The sequence below is a fragment of the Nyctibius grandis genome, chromosome 1 (assembly GCF_013368605.1).
Source record: "Nyctibius grandis isolate bNycGra1 chromosome 1, bNycGra1.pri, whole genome shotgun sequence".
In the NCBI taxonomy this organism is placed as follows: Eukaryota; Metazoa; Chordata; class Aves; order Nyctibiiformes; family Nyctibiidae; genus Nyctibius; species Nyctibius grandis.
The window spans coordinates 107,907,752-107,929,942 of NC_090658.1; the positions used below are offsets into that span (position 1 = coordinate 107,907,752).

General features: G+C 42.5%; 1 protein-coding gene across 1 annotated transcript in view; it reads left to right on the forward strand.

The window, feature by feature from the left end:
• The window catches only part of CSMD1 (CUB and Sushi multiple domains 1), a 1,320,281-nt gene that overhangs the window by 1,043,206 nt on the left and 254,884 nt on the right, over positions 1 to 22,191 (forward strand). The window contains 1 exon segment of the mRNA XM_068415956.1: positions 6,905 to 7,061. Within this exon segment, the coding sequence (XP_068272057.1) occupies positions 6,905 to 7,061 (157 nt within the window).

A 22,191-nucleotide genomic window follows, 5' to 3' on the forward strand; every position in this document is an offset into this window, starting at 1 on the left:
ATCATCCTTCCGGCCCTTCTTGTAGATGGGCATTACATTTGCTAATTTCCAAATTTCCAGTCAGCTGGAACTTCTCCAGTTAACCAGGACTGCCGGTAGATAATAGAGAGTGGTTTGGCAAGTTCATTTGCCAGTTCCTTCATTACTCTGGGGTGAATCCCATCCGGGCCCATAACCTTGTGGGTGTCCAATTGGCACAGCAGGTCACTAACCATCTCCTCCTGGATTACAGGGGGTTCACACAGCCCCCCATCCCTAACTTCAGGCTCTGGGGGCCAAGTCTCCTGAGGACAACCGGTCTTGACATTAAAGACTGACGCAAAGAAGGCATTGAGCACCTCTGCCTTTTCCTCATCCCCTGACACTACACTACCCTCCTCATTCAGCAAGTGGTGGAGGCTCTCCTTGACCCTCCTTTTGCTGTTGATGTATTAGCAGAAACTTTTTTTGTTATCTTTGACCATAGCAGCCAAATCAAGCTCTAATTGAGCTTTGGCCCTTCTAATCTTCTCCCTACATGACCTTGCAACATCCCTTCTCCATTTTATTTTTCAACTTTATTTTTCCATTTCTTTGAAGAAATTAGCCTTTTTAATATCAGTTAGGAAAAAGGGAAATACCTTCTACAACACCTAATTTTTCAGCAAGAAGAATGAGTTCATTCTCAGTTAACATTTTATTTTATTTTTTATTTTATTTTATTTTATTTTATTTTATTTTATTTTATTTTATTTTATTTTATTTTATTTATTTTATTTTATTTTATTTTATTTTTTATTTTATTTATTTCCCTAAAATGGTTCAGAAATGTGCTTTAACTGTGGTTGCATATTTTGGTTATAGCCTAGTTTAGGAAAATATATACTGCCTTCTCTATTCTTCCTCTTACCTTTTCTTTCCTGATTTGCATGCAAAGGAGATCAGAGCATGTGAGACAAATAAATTTTCGTGTGCTCTGACTAGATCTATAATCTGAGCAATTAGGAAATTAAGACACTCTCTAAAGGCTTACCTTTCCCACAGATTTGGCAGGGCTGTGGTCTTCTGAAGTTTGCTTTATTTCCTATCCATATCCTAAATATGAGCTATCCTGAATATGAGCAAAATATGTGAGAAACACCAAACTTCTATCTTGTATTTGCACAGAAGAAAGCCCCGAAACAGCCTTGCAGGTAGCTTACGAGGGATGCACTAAGGCTTAAGTATATTTATAAACCTTAAACTGAAATATAGGACATTTTCCCACCTGAATATCTTACTCTGTTTTTAAAGAAAATATGTACATATATGAGATTCCATTGGGTGCAGGTGCCCAGGTGCTGGCAGTGGGGGCTGTGGGGCAGCCTCTTTGAGGAGAGGCAGGGGGTGCCCCAGGCCGGACACAGCTGGTTCCAGACAGCTCCAACCCACCCATCACAGGGCACAACTGAGCCCAGCAGCTGAGATGGCGGCGCCTTGGGGATAGCTTATTTAGGAAACGGCAAAAAACGCTGCACAGTAGTGTGTGAGAAAGAGGAGTGAGGAAAAAGTGTGAGAATCCTGATAATGCCAAGGTCAACCCACCAGGAATGTCTTATGAAGTATATAATATGACAAATTCTTTGAGGTAGGATGACTAAGAATTCCATGAGGATTTAATGAAAAGATTTCAGAATATATATAGGAAGGTGCATAGCAATGTTAGGAACCTATACAGGAATTATCTCTCAAACCATCAAAGCAATATTTTAAAAGCATTTCCCTTTGGGATGCTTTTATGCCATAGAGATCTCTTCAATTAGGGAAAATTGCAAAGTTTAGTTGTAAGTGATTTTGTTTTTACTGTCAGAATGAGAAACTGGAGTTCAAGAAAATGTAGTCAGCATTTCCTTCTCCGTCAGGTGAATGTCTGTTTTTACATTCCCACAGCAGGTGCAGATAAATTAGCACTGTTACTAGAGCATTTCGCCTCATGAATAATCGTAGCACTGTCCTCCTCTCTTGCCTGCATATTTTAATCCCAGCAGTAGTGCAAGCACTTCCCTTTTAGTTCCTCACAAATGTTTAGGTGAAATGGGACATCCCCAAATGCTCTGGCTACATTTATCCTACTGCTCCAAACAATGCTGTGATCATTGCGTGCTGCCCCCAAGGCCAGCTTCTGCAGTTTGACTACATCCATAACATTAAACTCTCCAGTCTTACGAAACAAAATGACTCACTCAAACTGTCTCTCAGAAACAGTCCCTGGCCTACACCGCTCCTGAACTAATGCTTTCTCAGGAAACATTTGTGAGGGTGTTAGTAAGTCTGCATTAAATGTATGCGAAGGATGTACTGACAATAAATACTGTGTAGACAATCAAGTTGTGGTGACTGGACTTCTACTCTGGCACTGTTTACTTGCTTTGAAAATATAAACCACCTTCAGCTGTTTATATTCAACTAGGTTTACTGTTGGCTCAAGTGGGAATATTGAGGCTGGGTATTGAGGTTGTGGTGAGTAGGGAATAACATAATTTGCAAGAGTATTTCTGACATCAGTAAGACTGTGTGCATAAGGAAGGGTCAAAACTTATGCTTTCAAGGAGAACATGTGCAGGTTAATGACTATAAGTCATGAGCAAAGCTTTCTATAGCTGTGGCAAAGTTTGAACTTGAATTATTGGGAAAGAAATCTGAACGCCAGTAAAGAAACAGAAACAGAATCACTGTTTTGAGGCATACGGCAAAACTGAGTACCTGGATTATCTGTTTATTTTAAAGTTTATCTTTTCTCACTTACTAACACTTCAGCTTCCCGATCTCCCTGCTTTAACTGCCATTTGAAATTTCATAATTCTTTAAAGTGGCTACTTATGGTGAAATTTTTATAATGCAATCACCATGAATTTGTTGGAGGTAAGAGGAAAACCAGAATGTAATTTCATGTCTTTCAGCCATTTGTCCAAATAGACCTTTCTTTTTTCTTCATGGCAGAGAAAATAATAATTGTAGCATGTGAATTATATTTCAAATGGGTTCTCCTAAATGAGTTAAACATGCATACTATATATGAGTTAATAGTGATGTCTAGACTAGTGTATTAAATGTGTCCTCAGGCTCTGGAGACAGTTACATATGACAGAACACAATGGCTGCACGTAAGCTGCCTATTGGGAATGGTCCTTGGCCCACACTAATTACCAAACCATTACCAAGAATTGTTAGGGAAAATGCTTTTTCTTTCCCAGGGGTGATTCAAACAAGTTATCAGTACAGACAATGGAGAATCAGTGCTTATATTTGTTCATTAACACTGTTTCAATTACTAGAGTAGACATGTACCTACTTATGTCTGTAATGTTAACAGCTGGACAAGTGTCATCAATTAAAAATTGTCACAGCTTTTTTTACAGCTACTTTCACATAGTCCCTCTTGTATCATTTTTATTTCTTAAAACAATGTTTTCATTTGTATCTGTATTCATCTTGAGAGATACTATTATTTAACTTGCTGATCCTCAGGTAGGAAGAGTATCTGTAACAGTCAGTGAGGTAGAACACTGTTGGAACAGCATGTCTAAGGGACAATTGTAGCAATTAGCTGTTTTGGGTTTTCTTTAAAAAGGAAAGGTGATGGAGCAACTTGTTCTTGGTGCTGTCTCTAGGCACATCAAGGACAGGGGGATCATTAGGGGCACTCAGCATGGCTTCACCAAGGGGAAGTCTTGCTCAACCAACTTGATAGCCTTTTATGAGGATGTTACCTGGTGGATAGATGATGGTAAAGCTGTGGATATGGTCTATCTCGATTTCAGTAAAGCGTTTGACACGGTCTCCCACAGCATCCTCGCAGCTAAACTGAGGAAGTGTGGTCTGGATGATCGGGTAGTGAGGTGGATTGTGAACTGGCTGAAGGAAAGAAGCCAGAGAGTAGTGGTCAATGGGACAGAGTCCAGTTGGAGGCCTGTGTCTAGCGGAGTCCCTCAAGGATCGGTTCTGGGACCAGTTCTATTCAATATATTCATTAATGACTTGGATGAGGGATTAGAGTGCGCTGTCAGCAAGTTCGCTGATGACACAAAACTGGGAGGAATGGCTGACACACCGGAAGGCTGCGCAGCCATTCAGAGAGACCTGGACAGGCTGGAGAGTTGGGCGGGGAGAAATTTAATGAAATATAACAAGGGCAAGTGTAGAGTCCTGCATCTGGGCAAGAACAACCCCATGTACCAGTACAAGTTGGGGACAGACCTGTTGGAGAGCAGCATAGGGGAAAGGGACCTGGGGGTCCTAGTGGACAACAGGATGACCATGAGCCAGCAGTGTGCCCTTGTGGCCAAGAAGGCCAATGGCATCCTGGGGTGTATTAGAAGGGGTGTGGTCAGCAGGTCGAGAGAGGTTCTCCTCCCCCTCTACTCTGCCCTGGTGAGGCCGCATCTGGAATATTGTGTCCAGTTCTGGGCCCCTCAGTTCAAGAAGGACAGGGAACTGCTAGAGAGAGTCCAGCGCAGAGCCACGAAGATGATTAAGGGGGTGGAACATCTCCCTTATGAGGAGAGGCTGAGGGAGCTGGGTCTCTTTAGCTTGGAGGAGACTGAGGGGTGACCTCATTAATGTTTATAAATATGTAAAGGGCAAGTGTCAAGAGGATGGAGCCAGGCTCTTCTCAGTGACATCCCTTGACAGGACAAGGGGCAATGGGTGCAAGCTGGAACACAGGAGGTTCCACTTAAATTTGAGGAAAAACTTCTTTACAGTGAGGGTGACTGAACACTGGAACAGGCTGCCCAGAGAGGCTGTGGAGTCTCCTTCTCTGGAGACATTCCAAACCTGCCTGGACGCGTTCCTGTGTGATATGGTCTAGGCAATCCTGCCCCGGCAGGGGGATTGGACTAGATGATCTTTCGAGGTCCCTTCCAATCCCTAACATTCTGTGTGATTCTGTGTGATTCTGTGATTCTGTGATGAATAAAAATCATTTTTTTAAACATAGCATTTTTTGTTAATGACTATTAAAAATAGATCATTCAATTCAAAGAAATCTCTCTCAAACCAAGTAAAATAGATCTGTGCTTTTTGCCTAATATCTATGATCTGAATGTTATTAAAAAAATAAATCTTATGGTGAACAAATGCTTATTTATTTTGTACAATATATTTCCAGCTCTGATAAATAAAGTGTAATCGGTCTGTGAAAGTAATCTGTAGTTCTGGCCCAGGACAATGGTAAAAGCTTGGAAGCATTTTTTTCAGATACTGTTAGTACAGCTTAAAGTCACATTTCTGCCAAGAGGTAGACATTAATTATGTGTTACTGCTGCCACGAATCTTAAATACAATTGATTATGTCTTCCGATAGCTCATCTGTGGGCCTGAATATAAGACAGTCTTTGCCTTAGTAATAAGAACAGAATGTATTATTCTATCAATGGCTAGCATAATATATTATTTTTCAAAGGCTTATTTTAGGGAAAGTAATTATTTATATCTGTATAAGTTTATTAAACTAAGTTTATGCTTTTACCTTAAAAAACCTTTATACACATTGTTTTTATTATTTTATTTTGTTAATGTCGGCACTTGAGATGAATGAGGTACTTTCAAGACATTCACCTATATTGACGGTATGCTGGTATTTTCTCCACTGAGAAAACAGCTCTGCTTTAACTGTTGCTAATCAGCCATAAATGTAGTCGCAGTGGTCTGTCCGCTCATAAGATTCATTTCTAAATTTCATTTATAGATCTAACCGGACATTCAAATAGGAAGTGTATGTGACTGAAATGTAGCAGTTTAGATGTTAAATGGGTCACTGCCTGCTTCTGGCTGGAATCGGTATAAATCCTCAGTGTACCACAAGGTCTGAAAATGAAGAGATGAAGATCCAGAGCTTAAGATTTTTACTGTACTTGCAGCTTTAGCACTAGTTATCTACAGTCACTCTAGGACATGAGAGATCAAAGTAAATTATCTTTTACTTCGTATTAGAAACCAGCTGTTCAGGTTCATGACTTGCTTTTGTATAAGCATCCATATGATGTATGGTATATGTTTTGGAAGTATGAAACACTCCGTATTTGCCTTTTTTTTTCCATGAGAAAGTACAGATGACTTTTTAAATTTAAATTAGCTTTTTTTAATTAATCTTGAGACAAAAATAAACCCACAGAAGATTATTTTGGCACTTTATGGCTTTCAAGGTTTTGCAATAAGCAAAAATAATTATACACCCCCTAGCCAATACTAAGTCTTAGTACTTGTCATGTATTGGTGAGTAATTGAAAGGACATTCTTATTCATTCTAGGATTTGAAAAATCACAGAGGTTAATATTGTTGATTTTGTCCTCCATTAAAAGTTTTCAGTGAAGTAACATGGTAAATAAGAACATCTCTACACTTAATTTGGAAATAGTTTCACATATCTTTTTGAACACCTATCTTTCTTTGTTGAAACCTATAGTAAAACAAAAAATACTGCAGGCTTAGAGTCTGAAATAAAAGGTGACAGACTGACTTTAATACCTCAGTTCTGCTGTTGATATCTCCAGACAGGAGAGAACAGAGTAGAATGGGATTTACCTCTTATAGCCTTACTTCAATGGTGATTTCAGAAATTCCACTTCTGTTAGCCTTTGTGAATAATCATGAAAAATAATCTGAGCTTATGAAACCTCAGAAGATAGAGTTGTGTATAAATATTAATTTCATTTAAGATGAGCTCACAAAACTGAAAAGAAAAAAAGACTATAAAACATCTCAAGGATGACAGAATATTTTATATTTCACTGAACTGCATAACCAAGTGGTATGTACCACACAAAATGGAAATATCAGCTTTTTGGAGAAACTATTGGCAATACATAGCTAACTTTGGAACTAATGTTTTTCAAATATTTAGATTTGATGTTCAGTTTCATACTATTATTTTGTTTCTACAAGGTGTATGATGGAAAAGACAGTTCTTCACGCTCTCTGGGAGCCTTCACAAAAAATGACATGATGGGAGTTATCCTAAATAGCACCTCTAACCATTTGTGGATAGAGTTTAATACCAATGAATCTGATACTGACCAAGGATTTCAGCTCACTTACACAAGTAAGTAGCTCTCAGATATGGTCTGATTGTTTTGTGGGGAATTATTTATTTCTCATCTGCAGTGATTTCTCATAGAACGATGAACATAATTTCCTAGAATGTACTGTGGTTAGCAGACTGAATTTTAATTGTCTACATGTCTGGATTGGTGTTCGTAATTTAAGAACGTAACTAAAAACCAAACTGTAACCTTTTAAATTTAGAAAGCATTATTATTTTGAAGACTTAGCAGTGGGGTTTGAAGAAGAGTGAATTGTGACATATGTGGGTTGAACATTAGTATTATACTGTAGCCAGATTTAAAAAACGGAACATTCAATCCCTGCAGTCAAATTAAAAAAAAAATAGTACAAATGAGAATAAAGAGAATACAGTGTGCCTGGGTGCACACTCTTTGCTGCTGACAGCTTGTCAGGATCAGGGTGCAGTATGCTGGAAGGAGACCCAAGTGAACAAGTTTTGACAAACAGTGCACTTCTCCTACAGTTTGCATGTAATTATTTTAAATAATTTAGCTGGTAAAACAATGAGTCTTTTGCAGGGGATAACTTTGGGGATAACTAGTTTGTTTCCAACACACATAAACAGATATTTTGTCCAGGTTTGAAGGAATCTCCAAGTACCCTTTACCTTCAATTTATTGCCTTTTACATCAGCTTCCATGAGCTCCTGTGAAACCTGCAGAGCAGAGCACCACATCATACTGTGGCACAGAAATGGAATCATAGCTCTTTCTAATACATCTGCTGGTTTCCCTTTGGATTGGAGCCAGCTGTGGAATAAGCAGAAATCATTCACTTTCCCTTCTGTCTTCCTGCTGTGCCTGGTAAATCAGAAATCTTATCAACCTACCTTTAGCATATTTTTCTTACAGAACCATAAAGGAAATGAAGGTTTCTCTGTCTAGCTGAAATATATTAATGTAAATTCTTTTTTTTTTTTAAATAAATCTAGATAGTATATATCTTTTCATTTTATGTTTCAGAATCCAGAAAGAACCACTAAGCAAATCTACACTTATTTGCCTATAGAGACTGTAGAATATTTCCTTTGAAAAAAGGAACAAAATATTTGCTTAAAAAAATCTTATTTTAAGGACTCTGATTTCAAGAGACAATAATCAGCTCCTTTCAAATCCTGCAACAGTGATCAGTTCCACCTACTCTTTAGAAACAGCACATTATTTAAGGATGGAATTTTGCTTAATTTCTGCTTCCAGTAGCTTGATTTTGTTACATTTCAGTTCACAATTCTAATAAGATTTGCTCTCCAAACCAGATTTTTCTATGTAAATTTACATATGGTAATTCATGTCTTAAGGCTCTTTTTCCTGGCTGTTTTATTAGTTTTGAATCTCTGCTTTCTATTCTTCCAAGTATTTTCACATTTTCTGAAGTATGTAGGCAGAGTTTGACAAAGTCTTAGAATCATAGAATCATAGAATTGTTTTGGTTGGAAAGGACCTTTAAGATCATCAAGTCCAACTGTTAACCTAGCACTGCCAAGTCCACCACTAAACCATGTCCCTAAGTACCACATCTACATGTCTTTAAATATGTCCAGGGATGGTGACTCCACCACTTCCCTGGGAACCGTGTTCCAATGTTTGACAAAACTTTCAGTGAAGAAATTTTTCCTGATATGCGATCTAAACCTCCCCTGGCACAACTTGAGGCCATTTCCTCTTGTCCTATCACTTGTTACTTGGGAGAAGAGACTGACACACAGCTCACTACAATGTCCTTTCAGGTAGTTGTAAAGAGCAATAAGGTCTCCCCTCAGCCTCCTTTCCTCCAGGCTGAAAAAAACCATTTCCCTCAGGCTGACAGGCCTGTACTTCCCCGGATCCTTCTTCCAGGCCTTCTTGTAGATGGGCATCACATTTTCTAACCTCCAGTCAACTGGGACCTCCCCACTTAGCCAGGACTGCTGATAAATGATGGAAAGTGGCTTGGTGAGCACTTCCGCCAGCTCCCTCAGTATCCTTGGGTGGATCCCATCTGGCCCCATACACTTGTGTGTGTCTAAGTGGCGTAGCAGGTTACTAATCATTTCCCCTCTGATTATGTGGACTTCATTCTGCTCCCTGTCCCTGTCTTCCAGTTCAAGGGACTGGGTACCCAGAGAACAATTGTCTTACTCCTAAAGACTGAGGCAAAGAAGACATTAAGTACCTCAGCCTTTTCCTCATCCTTTGTCACTATGTTTGCCCTTGCATCCAATAAAGGATGAAGATTCTCCTTAGTCCTCCTTTTGTTGCTAATGTATTTATACAAACATTTTTATTGTCTTTAATAGCAGTAACCAGATTAAGTTCTAGTTGGGCTTTGGTCCTTCTAATTTTCTCCCTGCGTAGCCTGACAACATCTTTATAGTCCTCCTGAGTCACCTGCCCCTTCTTCCAAAGGTCATAAACTCCTTTTTTTTCCTGAGTTCCAGCCAAAGCTCTCTGTTCAGTCAAGACAGTCTTCTTTCCCACTAGCCTGTGTTTTGGCGCATGGAGATGTCCTGCTCCTGCGCCCTTAAGATTTCCTTCTTGAAGAGTGTCCAGCCTTCCTGAACAACTTTGCGCTTCAGGACTGCCTCCCAAGGGACTCTGTCAACCAGGTTCCTAAACAGGCCAAAGTCTGCCCTCCGGAAGTCCAAGGTAGCAGTTCTGCTGACCCTGCTCCTTACTTCTCCAAGAATTGAAAACTCTATAATTTTGTGATCATATGCCCAAGACAGTCTCCAACTGTCACACCACCCACGAGTCCTTCTCTGTTCTTAAACAAGAGGTCCAGCAGGGCAACTTCCTTAGTTGGCTCACTCACCAGCTGTGTCAGTAAGTTATCTCCCACACACTCCAGGAACCTGCGAGACTGTTTCATCTCTGCTGTATTGGATTTCCAGCAGACATCTGGTAAGTTGAAGTCCCCAATGAGAACAAAGGCTAGCGACTGTGAGACTTATCCCAGCTACTTATAGAATATTTTGTCTGCCTCTTCATCCTGGTTGGGTGGTCTATAGCAGACTCCCACCATGATATCTGCCTTGTTGGCCTTCCCGCTGATTCTTACCTTTAAACACTCAAACCCTATCTTCACCATCCTCAAGCTCTAGACAATCAAAACACTCCCTAAAATACAGAGCCACCTTCCCACATCTCCTTCCTTTCCTATCCCTTCTGAAGAGTTTATAACCATCCATTGCAGCACTCCAGTTGTGCAAGTCACCCCATCGTGTTTCTGTGATGGCAACTCTATTATAGTTTTCCTGCTGCACAAGGGCTTCCAGCTCTTCCTGTCAGTTGCCCATGCTGTGTGTGTTGGTGTAGATGCACTTCAGTTGGGCTATTGATCCTGCCACCTTTTTGAGGGGAGAAACCCTAATCCCTACGTGACCATGCTCACACAATTCTGTGGTTTCTAACCCATCAATAGCCCTTGTGTCTTTGCTATCTCGTGTCTCTTCATCCCCTGCCTCCACCTAGACGGCAGTCCGAAGGACCTCACTAGCACACCGTCCTACGAACATCGGCCTGCTGCCCCCAGGCTTACCTCTAGCAAACCTGGTTTTATTACTTTCCCCCTTCAATAATAGTTTAAAGCTCTTTCAATGAGCCCTGCTAACTCCTCCTTAAAGATTCCTTTTCCCCTTTGAGACAAGTGTACCCTGTCTATCGCCAGCAGGCCTGGTGTCACATAGACCGACCCGTGATCAAAAAAAACAAAATTCTGCTAGTGACACCAGGCTCGAAGCCAGGTATTGATCTCCTGGCTCTTCCTGTTTCTTCCCTTATCATTCCCTGCAACTGGAGGGACAGAGGAGAACACTACTTGTGCTCCTGATCCCTTAACCAGTCATCCCAAGGCCCTGAAGTCCCTCTTGATGGCCCTTGGACTTCTTGCAACTTCATCACTGCCTACCTGAAAAATCAATAATGGAAAATAACCTGAGGGCCATGCCAGGGAAGGAAGCTTTCTCTTCACATCTTTAACCCACGCCCCATGGAGGCAGCAGACTTCCCTAAGAAGTGGGTCCAGTCTGCATATTGGGCCTTCTGTTCCCTTCAGAAGGGAGTCTCCTATGACAATAATCCATCTTTTTTTCTTTATGGAAGCAGTTTTGATGCAGGGCCTAGGACGACTTAACCTCGGCGACACCTCCAAGCTAGATGAAACATCATCCTTGTTATTGTTCGGTTCCACTTGCTTAGCCTCATACGTATTATGCAAGGGCACCAGGGAAGGTTGGGTAGTCACAGAGAAGACACACGTGCTGCACCTGCTGTGCCAGGCAGGAACTTGTTGCTGTTGCCCCCTATCCTTTAAGTCACTGTGTTCAGACAGGCGGAGAGAGGATACGGGAATCCCCCTTGTCATGTGCCCTGTCTGCCTGTCAGGCCTGTCCCAGGGAAGGTAGGGTGCCATTCCAGTAGTCTATCCCTCTATTGCACTCCCTGATACTCCTCAACCTACTCACCTCCTCCCGGAGCTCTGTCACTAAGCGGAGGTGTTCCTCTACCTGCGCAGACCTCCCACAGGCGTGCTCGCTACTGCCGTCCAATACTGGCATAAGAGCAGAGCAGATCCTGCAGCCTGACACCTGGGTGGCAGCATGTTCCCACTGGAGCTCTGTCTGGGAAGCTGCGTCAGTCATGGTGCGTGCAGACCTTACAGAGGCCATAGCTTTCTGCCAGGTGGATACCATTGCTCCCTAGTGAAGCTGGCAGAGCTTCAGCACCTTTCCTGCACGCCCTTCTGTGCAAACTGTCATGCCACACCATTGCTGACGTGCCACAACCTGTTTGCCTGCCCAGGTCGCTAGCGCTCCCTAAAGGCTTCTTTTATACGTGTAGGGGGCTTGACTGCCATTGCTCCTGGTACCACCGAGGTCTCATCAGCCACTGTCGCATGAGCTGCAGGCTCCTGGCAGCTCTTTCAGCTCCCCCTGAGGTTCTCCCGGTTCAGGAAACACCCCAGTGCACCATGCTAGAGTGCTCCACTGCAGATTGTGCCAGCACCAGAGCTGCTCGCCTTCGTGACTGAGTCTTCTGTCTGACTGTCTTCTAACAGTAATCTTAACATACTGTCTACAGAGCCAAAACTCACTTTCCTATGTCTTCATTACATTTTCCCTTTTTTTGTTGCCAAATATATCATTTAATATGCAAGTGGTAAATGAGCCCACTAGAGGAGGGGCCCTGCTTGACCTGTTGTTTGTGAACAGAGAAGGACTAGTGGGAGATGTGGGGGTCGGCGGCCATCTTGGGAATAGTGACCATGAAATGTTAGAGTTTCGATAGTGGGGGAAGTAAGGAGGGGCAAGAGCAGAAATTCTGCCTTAGATTTCCGCCGGGCAGACTTTAGCCTGTTTAAGAGGCTGGTGGACAAAGTCCCTTGGGAGTCGGTCCTGAAGGGCAAAGGAGTCCAGGAAGGCTGGACGTGCTTTAAAAAGAAATTTCTAAATATTCAGGAGCAGGCTGTCCTGGTCTGTAGGAAGACAAGCCGTCGCGGAAAAAGACCGTACTGGTTATACAGAGAACTTAGGCTAGAACTTAAGGAAAAAAAGAGAGCCTACTTGCTCTGGAAGAAGGGTCAGGTAACTTGGGATGTATATAGGGATGTTGCCAGATCGTGTAGGGAGAAGATTAGAAGGGCCAAAGCTCAATTAGAGCTTGATTTGGCTGCTATGGTCAAAGATAACAAAAAAAGTTTCTGCTAATACATCAACAGCAAAAGGAGGGTCATGGAGAGCCTCCACTACTTGCTGAATGAGGAGGGTAGTGTAGTGTCAGGGGATGAGGAAAAGGCAGAGGTGCTCAATGCCTTCTTTGCGTCGGTCTTTAATGTCAAGACCGGTTGTCCTCAGGAGACTTGGCCCCCAGAGCCTGAAGTTAGGGATGGGGGGCTGTGTGAACCCCCTGTAATCCAGGAGGAGACGGTTAGTGACCTGCTGTGCCAACTGGACACCCACAAGGCTATGGGCCTGGATGGGATTCACCCCAGAGTAATGAAGGAACTGGCAAATGAACTTGCCAAACCACTCTCTATTATCTACCGGCAGTCCTGGTTAACTGGAGAAGTTCCAGCTGACTGGAAATTTGGAAATTAGCAAATGTAATGCCCATCTACAAGAAGGGCCGGAAGGATGATCCAGGGAACTATAGGCCTGTCAGCCTGACCTCGGTGCAAGGCAAGGTTATGGAACAGATCATCCTGAGTGCCATTACATGGCACATGCAGGACAATCGGGGCATCGGTGCCAGCCAACATGGATTCATGAAAGGCAGGTCCTGCTTGACCAACCTGATCTCCTATGACAAAGTGACCTGCTTAGTAGATGAGGGCAGGGCTGTGGATGTAGTCTAGACTTCAGTAAGGCATTCGACACTGTCTCCCACAGCATCCTCCTAGACAAACTAGCTGCCCGGGGCTTGGATGGGTGGACTCTTCGATAGGTTAAAAACTGGCTGGATGACCGAGCCCAGAGAGTGGTGGTGAATGGGGCAAAGTCCAACTGGTGGCCGGTCACTAGCGGTGTTCCCCAGGGCTCAGTTCTGGGACCGGTGCTGTTCAATATCTTTATAGATGATCTAGACGTAGGGATTGAGTGCACCCTCAGTAAATTTGCAGATGACACCAAGCTGTGTGGGAGTGTTGATCTGCTGGAGGGGAGGAAGGCACTACAGAGGGACCTGGACAGGTTAGATAGCTGGGGCGAGACCAACAGCATGAGGTTCAACAAGAACAAGTGCCGGGTCTTACACTTCAGCCACAACAACCCCATGCAGCGCTACAGGCTGGGCGAAGAGTGGTTAGAAAGCGGCCCAGTGGAAAGAGACCTGGGGGTGCTGATCGACAGCCGGCTAAACATGAGCCAGCAGTGTGCCCAGGTGGCCAAGAAGGCCAATGGCATCCTGGCCTCTATTAAGAATAGGGTAGCCAGCCGATGTAGGGAAGTGATAGTCCCTTTGCACTCTTAGCCTGGAGAAGAGGAGGCTCAGAGGTGACCTTGTTGCAGCCTACAACTACCTGAAGGGAGGTTGTAGTGGGGTGCTAGTTGGCCTCTTCTCCCAGGCAACTAGCGATAGGACAAGAGGACACAGCCTCAAGCTTCCCCAGGGGAGATTCAGGTTAGACATTAGGAAGCATTTCTTCTCAGAAAGGGTCATTAGACATTGGAACGGGCTGCCGAGGGAGGTGGTGGAGTCACCATCTCTGGATATATTTAAGACTGGACATGGCACTTGGTGCCATGGTCTAGTTGACTCGATGATCCCAGAGGTCTCTTCCAACCTGATTGATTCTCTGTGTGATTCTGTGATTCTGTAATATATCATATGTGATGAATTTGCAGCAGTTCATGTTGAAATGTTTATCTGTAATAACTTTTCCTCCTGCCTGCTCTCACATGAGACAGTCCTCATTTGTAAATACAGTCATGTGTATTTTCAGGAAGCCAAATTCCAGACAATACATTTTGAGATAGTGACCATCTAACCAGGTGATTTCCATCAATTGTAACAGGAAAACATATTCTATTTTATTTCTAAACAGTTCAGGATGGGACTTTTCACCATTTATAAATTGACACAAGCAGAAGGTGCATTCTTTTGGAATGCTTTGAAAATTAGCTGCAGTGCTGACTCCCATTCTTTTTCTGAAGCAGTCCAATTATAGCAATATTTTAAAGATGATGTATACCAGAAATTTGTACTCATTATTTGATAGGACTGGAGATTTTCTGTGCAGTTTCCATGCAGTTACTAAACAAATGCATCCATTTTTTGCATTTGGTGAATACATCAAACACAAAATGATAATTATCTGTTTGCATTAATCAAGCTGTAGTTTATAGATGGAATTAACTTCCCTGAAAGATTATTCCGCAGTTTATTTATTCACTTTTCAGACTGAAATATAAAGCCAGATACTTTAAAATTACTGAAACAAAGAAAAATGTTAAAAGAGTGTTAAAATGCAGTCTCACTGAAGTAAATGAGAAATACATATGCTGGAGTAAATGAAATTGAATAATGAATATTATATGCACAGTTCCGTGCAACTACCTTTCCATCTTTTTTAACATTGTGAATTCCGTGGATGATGTTAAATTTACAAATACAACAGAATAAAAAACTAACGATCCATGAGAACAGAAAAGTGGATAAAGAAACTTTTATTTCTGTTTTCAGAATCTCATTATTGACATAGTAAAACAGAATTCTGTAAACTCAGAATCTGAGTGGTTTGTATAAATTGTAGAAATCAAAATATAAGCAGACATTAAAAGGAAATCTATAAAGGAATCACGTTCTAATGAAATCTGCTATTTTTACTGGAAAGTATCATGAAAAAATCTGCACTCTCTCAACTTAACTGTTTTGAGAAACTAAGAAATATTTTGACTGAGGACTAAAATTATAGTGATTGTATTTAAGGAAACTGCTTCAGAAAAATGGAAACAATAATACTTTGTTAATATTTTAGCCTGAGATTGCTGGGGTGAGTATATACAAATGAGAGTCAATGAAACTGTAATTTGAGCAATAGCTGAATCTGAGTCTACCAGAGGAGAAAAAAACAGGAAGAACAAAGAATAAAACTTCTCTACTTCATGTTAAACAAGTCTATATAAGGAAAATTCCTTAAAACTAGGGTGAAAATGTGTTAGGATTAATAAGAGAAAGTGTCTGTTTTCACTTATAGAACCTCTACACTGGTGTCAGAGGCAATGACTGTGAACATTTGTATCTCAGTGCTGAGGAAATGACAACATAAGCTTGATGGAACTAAATTTTTTACCTGAAGATGATTTCAGGTTTCATTAGATTATTCCATCTTAAATGCCTTTTATATACCAGTGCACAGGAAATAAGAGAGTCTTCCAATATGAGAAGTCAGTGGATTATTTTAGTCTTAAGAATGAAGGTAAAGTTGTACAAATTTTCCTTTTGCTTACTCGTCTCAAACAGAGCTTGCAAAAATAGCAAAGTTTTCCTTTGCCCCCTTCCCCAATATATTTTTCATTTTAACCATCATGGGAAGTGTTTGTAAAATCCAAAGAACAAAAAAAGGACTTTTAAGATGGCTTTAATTCCCTAAGAGTAGAGGACGTCAGTGGAGATCTGCATGTAAAAATATAAGTTTATACATGTTGTAGCCACAACTGACACCTGTGACAGTTGGAATTAAACCTTGCAAGAGAGGTCAAGGACAACAGAAAGGGCTTCTTCAAATACATTGCAAGTAAAACCAACGCTAGAGGCAATGTAGGCCCACTGATGAATGTGGTGGGGGCCCTGGCGACAGAGGATAAAAAGAAGGCGGAGTTACTGAATGCCGCCTTTGCCTCTGTCTATACTGCTGGAGGCTGTCCTGAGGAGCCCCGGACCCCTGAGGCCCCAGACGAAGTCAGGATAGAGGAGGAGTCTGTCTTGGTAGATGAGGGCTGGCTCAGGGACCAATTAAGCAACCTGGACATCCATAAATCCATGGGCCCTGGTGGGATGCACTGGTGGGTGCTGAGGGAGCTGGCGGAAGTCATTGCTAGGCCACTCTCCATCATCTTTGCTAAGTCACGGGGAACAAGAGAGGTGCCTGAGGACTGGAGGAAGCGAATGTCACTCCAGTCTTCAAAAAGGGAAAGAAGGAGGACCCAGGTAACTATAGACCGGTCAGCCTCACCTCCATCCCCGGAAAGGTAATGGAACAACTTGTCCTTGGTGCTGTCTCTAGGCACATCAAGGATAGGAGGATCATTAGGGGCAGTCAACAAGGCTTCACCAAGGGGAAGTCATGCTTAACCAACTTGATAGCCTTTTATGAGGACACAACCCGGTGGATAGATGATGGTAAAGCAGTGGATGTGGTCTATCTCGATTTCAGTAAAGCGTTTGACACGGTCTCCCACAGCATCCTCGCAGCTAAACTGAGGAAGTGTGGTCTGGATGATCGGGTAGTGAGGTGGATTGTGAACTGGCTGAAGGAAAGAAGCCAGAGAGTAGTGGTCAATGGGACAGAGTCCAGTTGGAGGCCTGTATCTAGTGGAGTTCCGCAAGGGTCGGTTCTGGGACCAGTACTATTCAATATATTCATTAATGAATTGGATGAGGGAATAGAGTGCACTGTCAGCAAGTTCGCTGATGACAGAAAACTGGGAGGAATGGCTGACACACCGGAAGGCTGCGCAGCCATTCAGAGAGACCTAGACAGGCTGGAGAGTTGGGCGGGGAGAAATTTAATGAAATATAACAAGGGCAAGTGTAGAGTCCTGCATCTGGGCAAGAACAACCCCATGTACCAGTACAAGTTGGGGACAGACCTGTTGGAGAGCAGCATAGGGGAAAGAGACCTGGGGGTCCTAGTGGACAGCAGGATGACCATGAGCCAGCAGTGTGCCCTTGTGGCCAAGAAGGCCAATGGCATCCTGGGGTGTATTAGAAGGGGTGTGGTTAGCAGGTCAAGAGAGGTTCTCCTCCCCCTCTACTCTGCCCTGGTGAGGCCACATCTGGAATATTGTGTCCAGTTCTGGGCCCCTCAGTTCAAGAAGGACAGGGAACTGCTAGAGAGAGTCCAGCGCAGAGCCACGAAGATGATTAAGGGGGTGGAACATCTCCTTTATGAGGAGAGGCTGAGGGAGCTCTGTCTGTTTAGCTTGGAGAAGAGGAGACTGAGGGGTGACCTCATTAATGTTTATAAATATGTAAAGGGCAAGTGTCACAGAATCACACAGAATCACAGAATCAACCAGGTTGGAAGAGACCTCATGGATCATCGAGTCCAACCGTTGCCCCTACACCACCCTGTCAACTAGACCATGGCACTAAGTGCCATGTCCAGTCTTTTCTTAAACACATCCAGAGATGGTGACTCCACCACCTCCCTGGGCAGCCCATTCCAATGTCTAATAACCCTTTCTGTAAAGAAATTCTTCCTGATGTCCAACCTGAACCTCCCCTGGGGAAGCTTGAGGCTGTGCCCTCTTGTCCTATCGCTAGTTGCCCGGGAGAAGAGGCCAACTCCCACTTCACTACAACCTCCCTTCAGGTAGTTGTAGACTGCAATAAGGTCACCTCGGAGCCTCCTCTTCTCCAGGCTAAACAACCCCAGCTCCCTCAGCCGTTCCTCGTAGGTCAGACCCTCCAGACCCTTCACCAGCTTGGTCGCCCTCCTCTGGACTCGCTCCAACACCTCAACATCTTTCTTGAAGTGCGGGGCCCAGAACTGAACACAGTACTCAAGGTGCGGCCTCACCAATGCCGAGTAGAGAGGGACAATCACTTCCTTAGACCGGCTGGCTACACTATTCCTAATAGAGGCCAGGATGCCATTGGCCTTCTTGGCCACCTGGGCACACTGCTGGCTCATGTTTAGCCCGCTGTCGATCAGCACCCCCAGGTCTCTTTCCACCGTGCCGCTTTCTAACCACTCTTCCCCCAGCCTGTAGAGCTGAGGATGGATCCAGGCTATTCTCAGTGACATCCATTGAACAGGACAAGGGGCAAGGGGTGCAAGCTGGAACACAGGAGGTTCCACATAAATATGAGGAAAAACTTCTTTACAGTGAGGGTAAGTGAACACTGGAACAGGCTGCCCAGAGAAGTTGTGGAATCTCCTTCTCTGGAGACATTCCAAACCCGCCTGGACGCGTTCCTGTGTGACATGATCTAAGTAATCCTGCTCCGGCAGGGGGATTGGACTAGATGATCTTTCGAGGTCCCTTCCAATCCCTAACATTCTGTGATTCTGTGATTCTGTGATTCTGTGACAGTTACTTTTTTTGGTTGAGAAAATGTCAGTTCTACTTTCACAATTTCAGTTTTATAATTCAGGGGATTTTTTTTCCATGTCCAATTAGAACTTTTCTCCCTGAGACACCTCTAGTGTTTGTGGGGAAGAGAAGATGTAGCCATAGGCACCCCCACAGCTGGACCTACCTTTCGTATTCACTGCTCAGTTAGAAAATTTGGCTGTTATGGTATAAAGAGGCCAGTGCTTTGTGCTGTCATGTCAGTGGTATTTAATGTTAAATTGACATTCAAATTAAAATGAAATCTTATTGCTGCCACACAGTGACAGGCAGTAAAAGCAAAACACAGCTGCCTGGTAAAAGTAACAGACTGCAACTTTAAATAAGGAGCAATGCAGTACAGACTCTGAATAACAAACAGGCAGCCTCCCTGCAATGTCTAACCACTCCTCTGTCACAGCCCTGACACAAGAGGAATTTTAACAGTGGCTGTTTTCACTCATCAATGAAGAACTGAACTTACTCTCACTTGTGTCACAAGTGCGTCCTTGCTACAGTTTAATCCTCATTCCTGAAAAATAGTCTCACTTTTCTTAGCTATTAGAACAAAAAAACCACAGTCCCTCCACACTTTATCATACATGTCATATACAAGCGTTTTTGTGATGCTCTGAGTACCATGTAATGCTGACTACTCTGTGATCTGTACAACTACATACAGATCACAGAGTACTCAGCACTGTACTGTACTTCCACAGTGATCACTCTTAACTTCTGTGAAGATAACTTATACAGTAGTTTTACTTGTGTCTTATTTGGTGCACGTAGATGGCAATGCAAAAATTAGTTTCACAATTTCTGTTTGCCAGTAGCCGTGTCGTTGGTTATCTTTTAAAGACAATGCCATTTTACGTACATGTCCAAAATTAATACAAAGAAGGTAAAACACTTAAAACAATCTTCACATCTCAAAACAAAGGCTGCAACAAAGAAGGCAGTGTCTGTGCTTCCTGTTCAAATACTTGTCCATTCTTGTTTTCTCAGTAAAAGTTCCCACACAGTTGAAAAGAAATGACTCTTTCCCTTCACAGTACCGACTAGAACTCTCAAAAATTTCTTTTCATGGTGCCGGAAGATGAGTGTTTATATTCATGATACCATCCACCCATGTCCTCAGAAAGTATGCCAGAGTTGTGACGTGTAAGGAACTTTATCACCATGTAGCACTGCTCTCTGGACTCTCCTCAGACCTGAGGGCCTTTACCAAGTTCCTTGCACTGGAGGTTGCCTGTCTGAGATAGAGCTAAGTTGCTCTCTGTCCTTATCCAGACATCTGCTTTTTTAGGAGCAGCTTATCTAGCTCTCTATGGCAATTTCATCGTTCCTCAGTCCTGTGCAGGATATAACAGAAGCAAAAGCTTCACTTATCTGCAGAATGAGCCTTGGAGTCCATGGTAATGAGTCAGTGGAAGGGTCCATCTGCTTCAGGAGTACTGACAGATATTATCTGTAGGAACATGCCTGGCTGCACTCGGCCACTCAGCAGTCTGTTCTGCCTCACAACAGATTCCTGCGTGCTTCAGAAACATGCAGAACTAGTTACAGACTTTATAAAGTCTGAAAACCATTCAGAAATTTGTGGTATACTCTGTAGCTACATTTTAACTTTCTGAAGGCCTTTCACTCACATATTCCTGATTTGCTGCTATAGATTAAAAATGAAGTTCCATGTTAGTTCCTCAACACTTGCCTTTTATTTGTATCCTTCATTTCCCTATGATGTGAAATTAGATATTTATCTGCAATTCTGTGCTAGGATGGAAATAAGGACTGGAAAAATTCTCACTAAGGATTTATCTTTTTGAGAGTGAATGATATGTAGACTCAGATCTTAATGCTAACTTCTGCCAGTTTTGAATCCATGACCATTTCTTTCACTGCAAGCATAATTCTGGGTGGCTATCATTTCTGCCAGACGAGTGGGTGTCCTGGTTTGGACTAGGACAGACTTTTCAGTTAAATTTCTTTTAGGTGACTACTTTTCTGAAGTTGACTACACCTGCCTGTTGCCATGGGAACTAGGGTCCTTCTTGTGTCTCTTTGTCCCACAGAGGAAGGCGCTGTAGAGTGCCGCACCTGTGGGGAGGGACAGACAGGACAGGTGACCCGAACCTGTATTCCATCCGACCCACATGATGGGTATACCCACTCAGTATAAAACTAGGGGACCATGAGGGTCATGCTCTATTCCCCTATGGCCAACATCCTGGGAGGACCCTGTCCGCGCTCCTGCCATCACTCCTGAACCCAGTTCCCGCCTACTGCCACATCTGGTTCGGGACTGCCCAGCACCTACCCTGCAGCGTCAGCGGTGACTTAGTTGTCATCGGGGGGAGCTCAGTAGCGGTTTTGCATACAGTTCATTATTTATTATACTCTTTCTTTTCCTTGTATTTGCTTATTAAAACTGTTTTAACTTTCCAACCTGTAAGTCTCTCTCCCTTTTCTCTTTTTCTTTTCCCTCTGGGGAAGGAGAAGGTTAACAGAGAGCATCTGCTGTCCATTTAGCCACCAGCCTTAAACGGTTACAGTGGGCAAGATTCAGACCCTTGAGCTGGTCTTAACTCCGTAGAATTTGATGCAAATTCTGTCTAGTGTCCCTAAAACAAAATAGATTCAGGATTGTGCATGGATGATAGATTTTTTTTAAATGTATGTTTAATATTTTTATTTGCATTTTTCATCTTCTATATTTAGCATGCATAGTTAACAGTTTTACAATTTTCTTTTCACTGGTCTCAAGATACGCTTTTCAGTTTAAGAAAATAAATTTTTAAATACATTTCTCAGACATGATGCATGGGTTTGGCATTCATGCTATTCTATTATTGCTAAAGACTTAGTTCTAATTTTCAGTTTAAGTAAGTTCTGTGTTATAAACATTCTCTACCCCTAAGTCTTTCAAGGGATAGTGAAAGTTAGTGCATGGAAGGTGAATCTGAATTAGTGTAACCTAAATTTATATAAATGGTTTAAACCTGGAAATTAATTTAAGAGAACACTGATCTGAAAATTAATTTAGTTCATTTCCTATTCTACAATAACAGAAAATGTTAAAAGAATGTCAGTGAAAACAATGTTCTGAAACTGCAAACTCAGTCAATTATCCTAGCACACAAACAGACTCAAATGCAGAAATAGAGTGGATTTGCCTCAGGCTGTATAATGTCAGTTGAGCAGAACAATTCAGTAATGAAAAGAAGCTCTTGCAGTTTCCTTTCAGTAACTAATTGGTGTATAAGATCTGTTACAAAGAGAACCTTCACACACTGCAGTAAAAATGTAAGACAAAACTAAATAAAAATAAACAAAAGGCAGAAATCATTAAATGAGT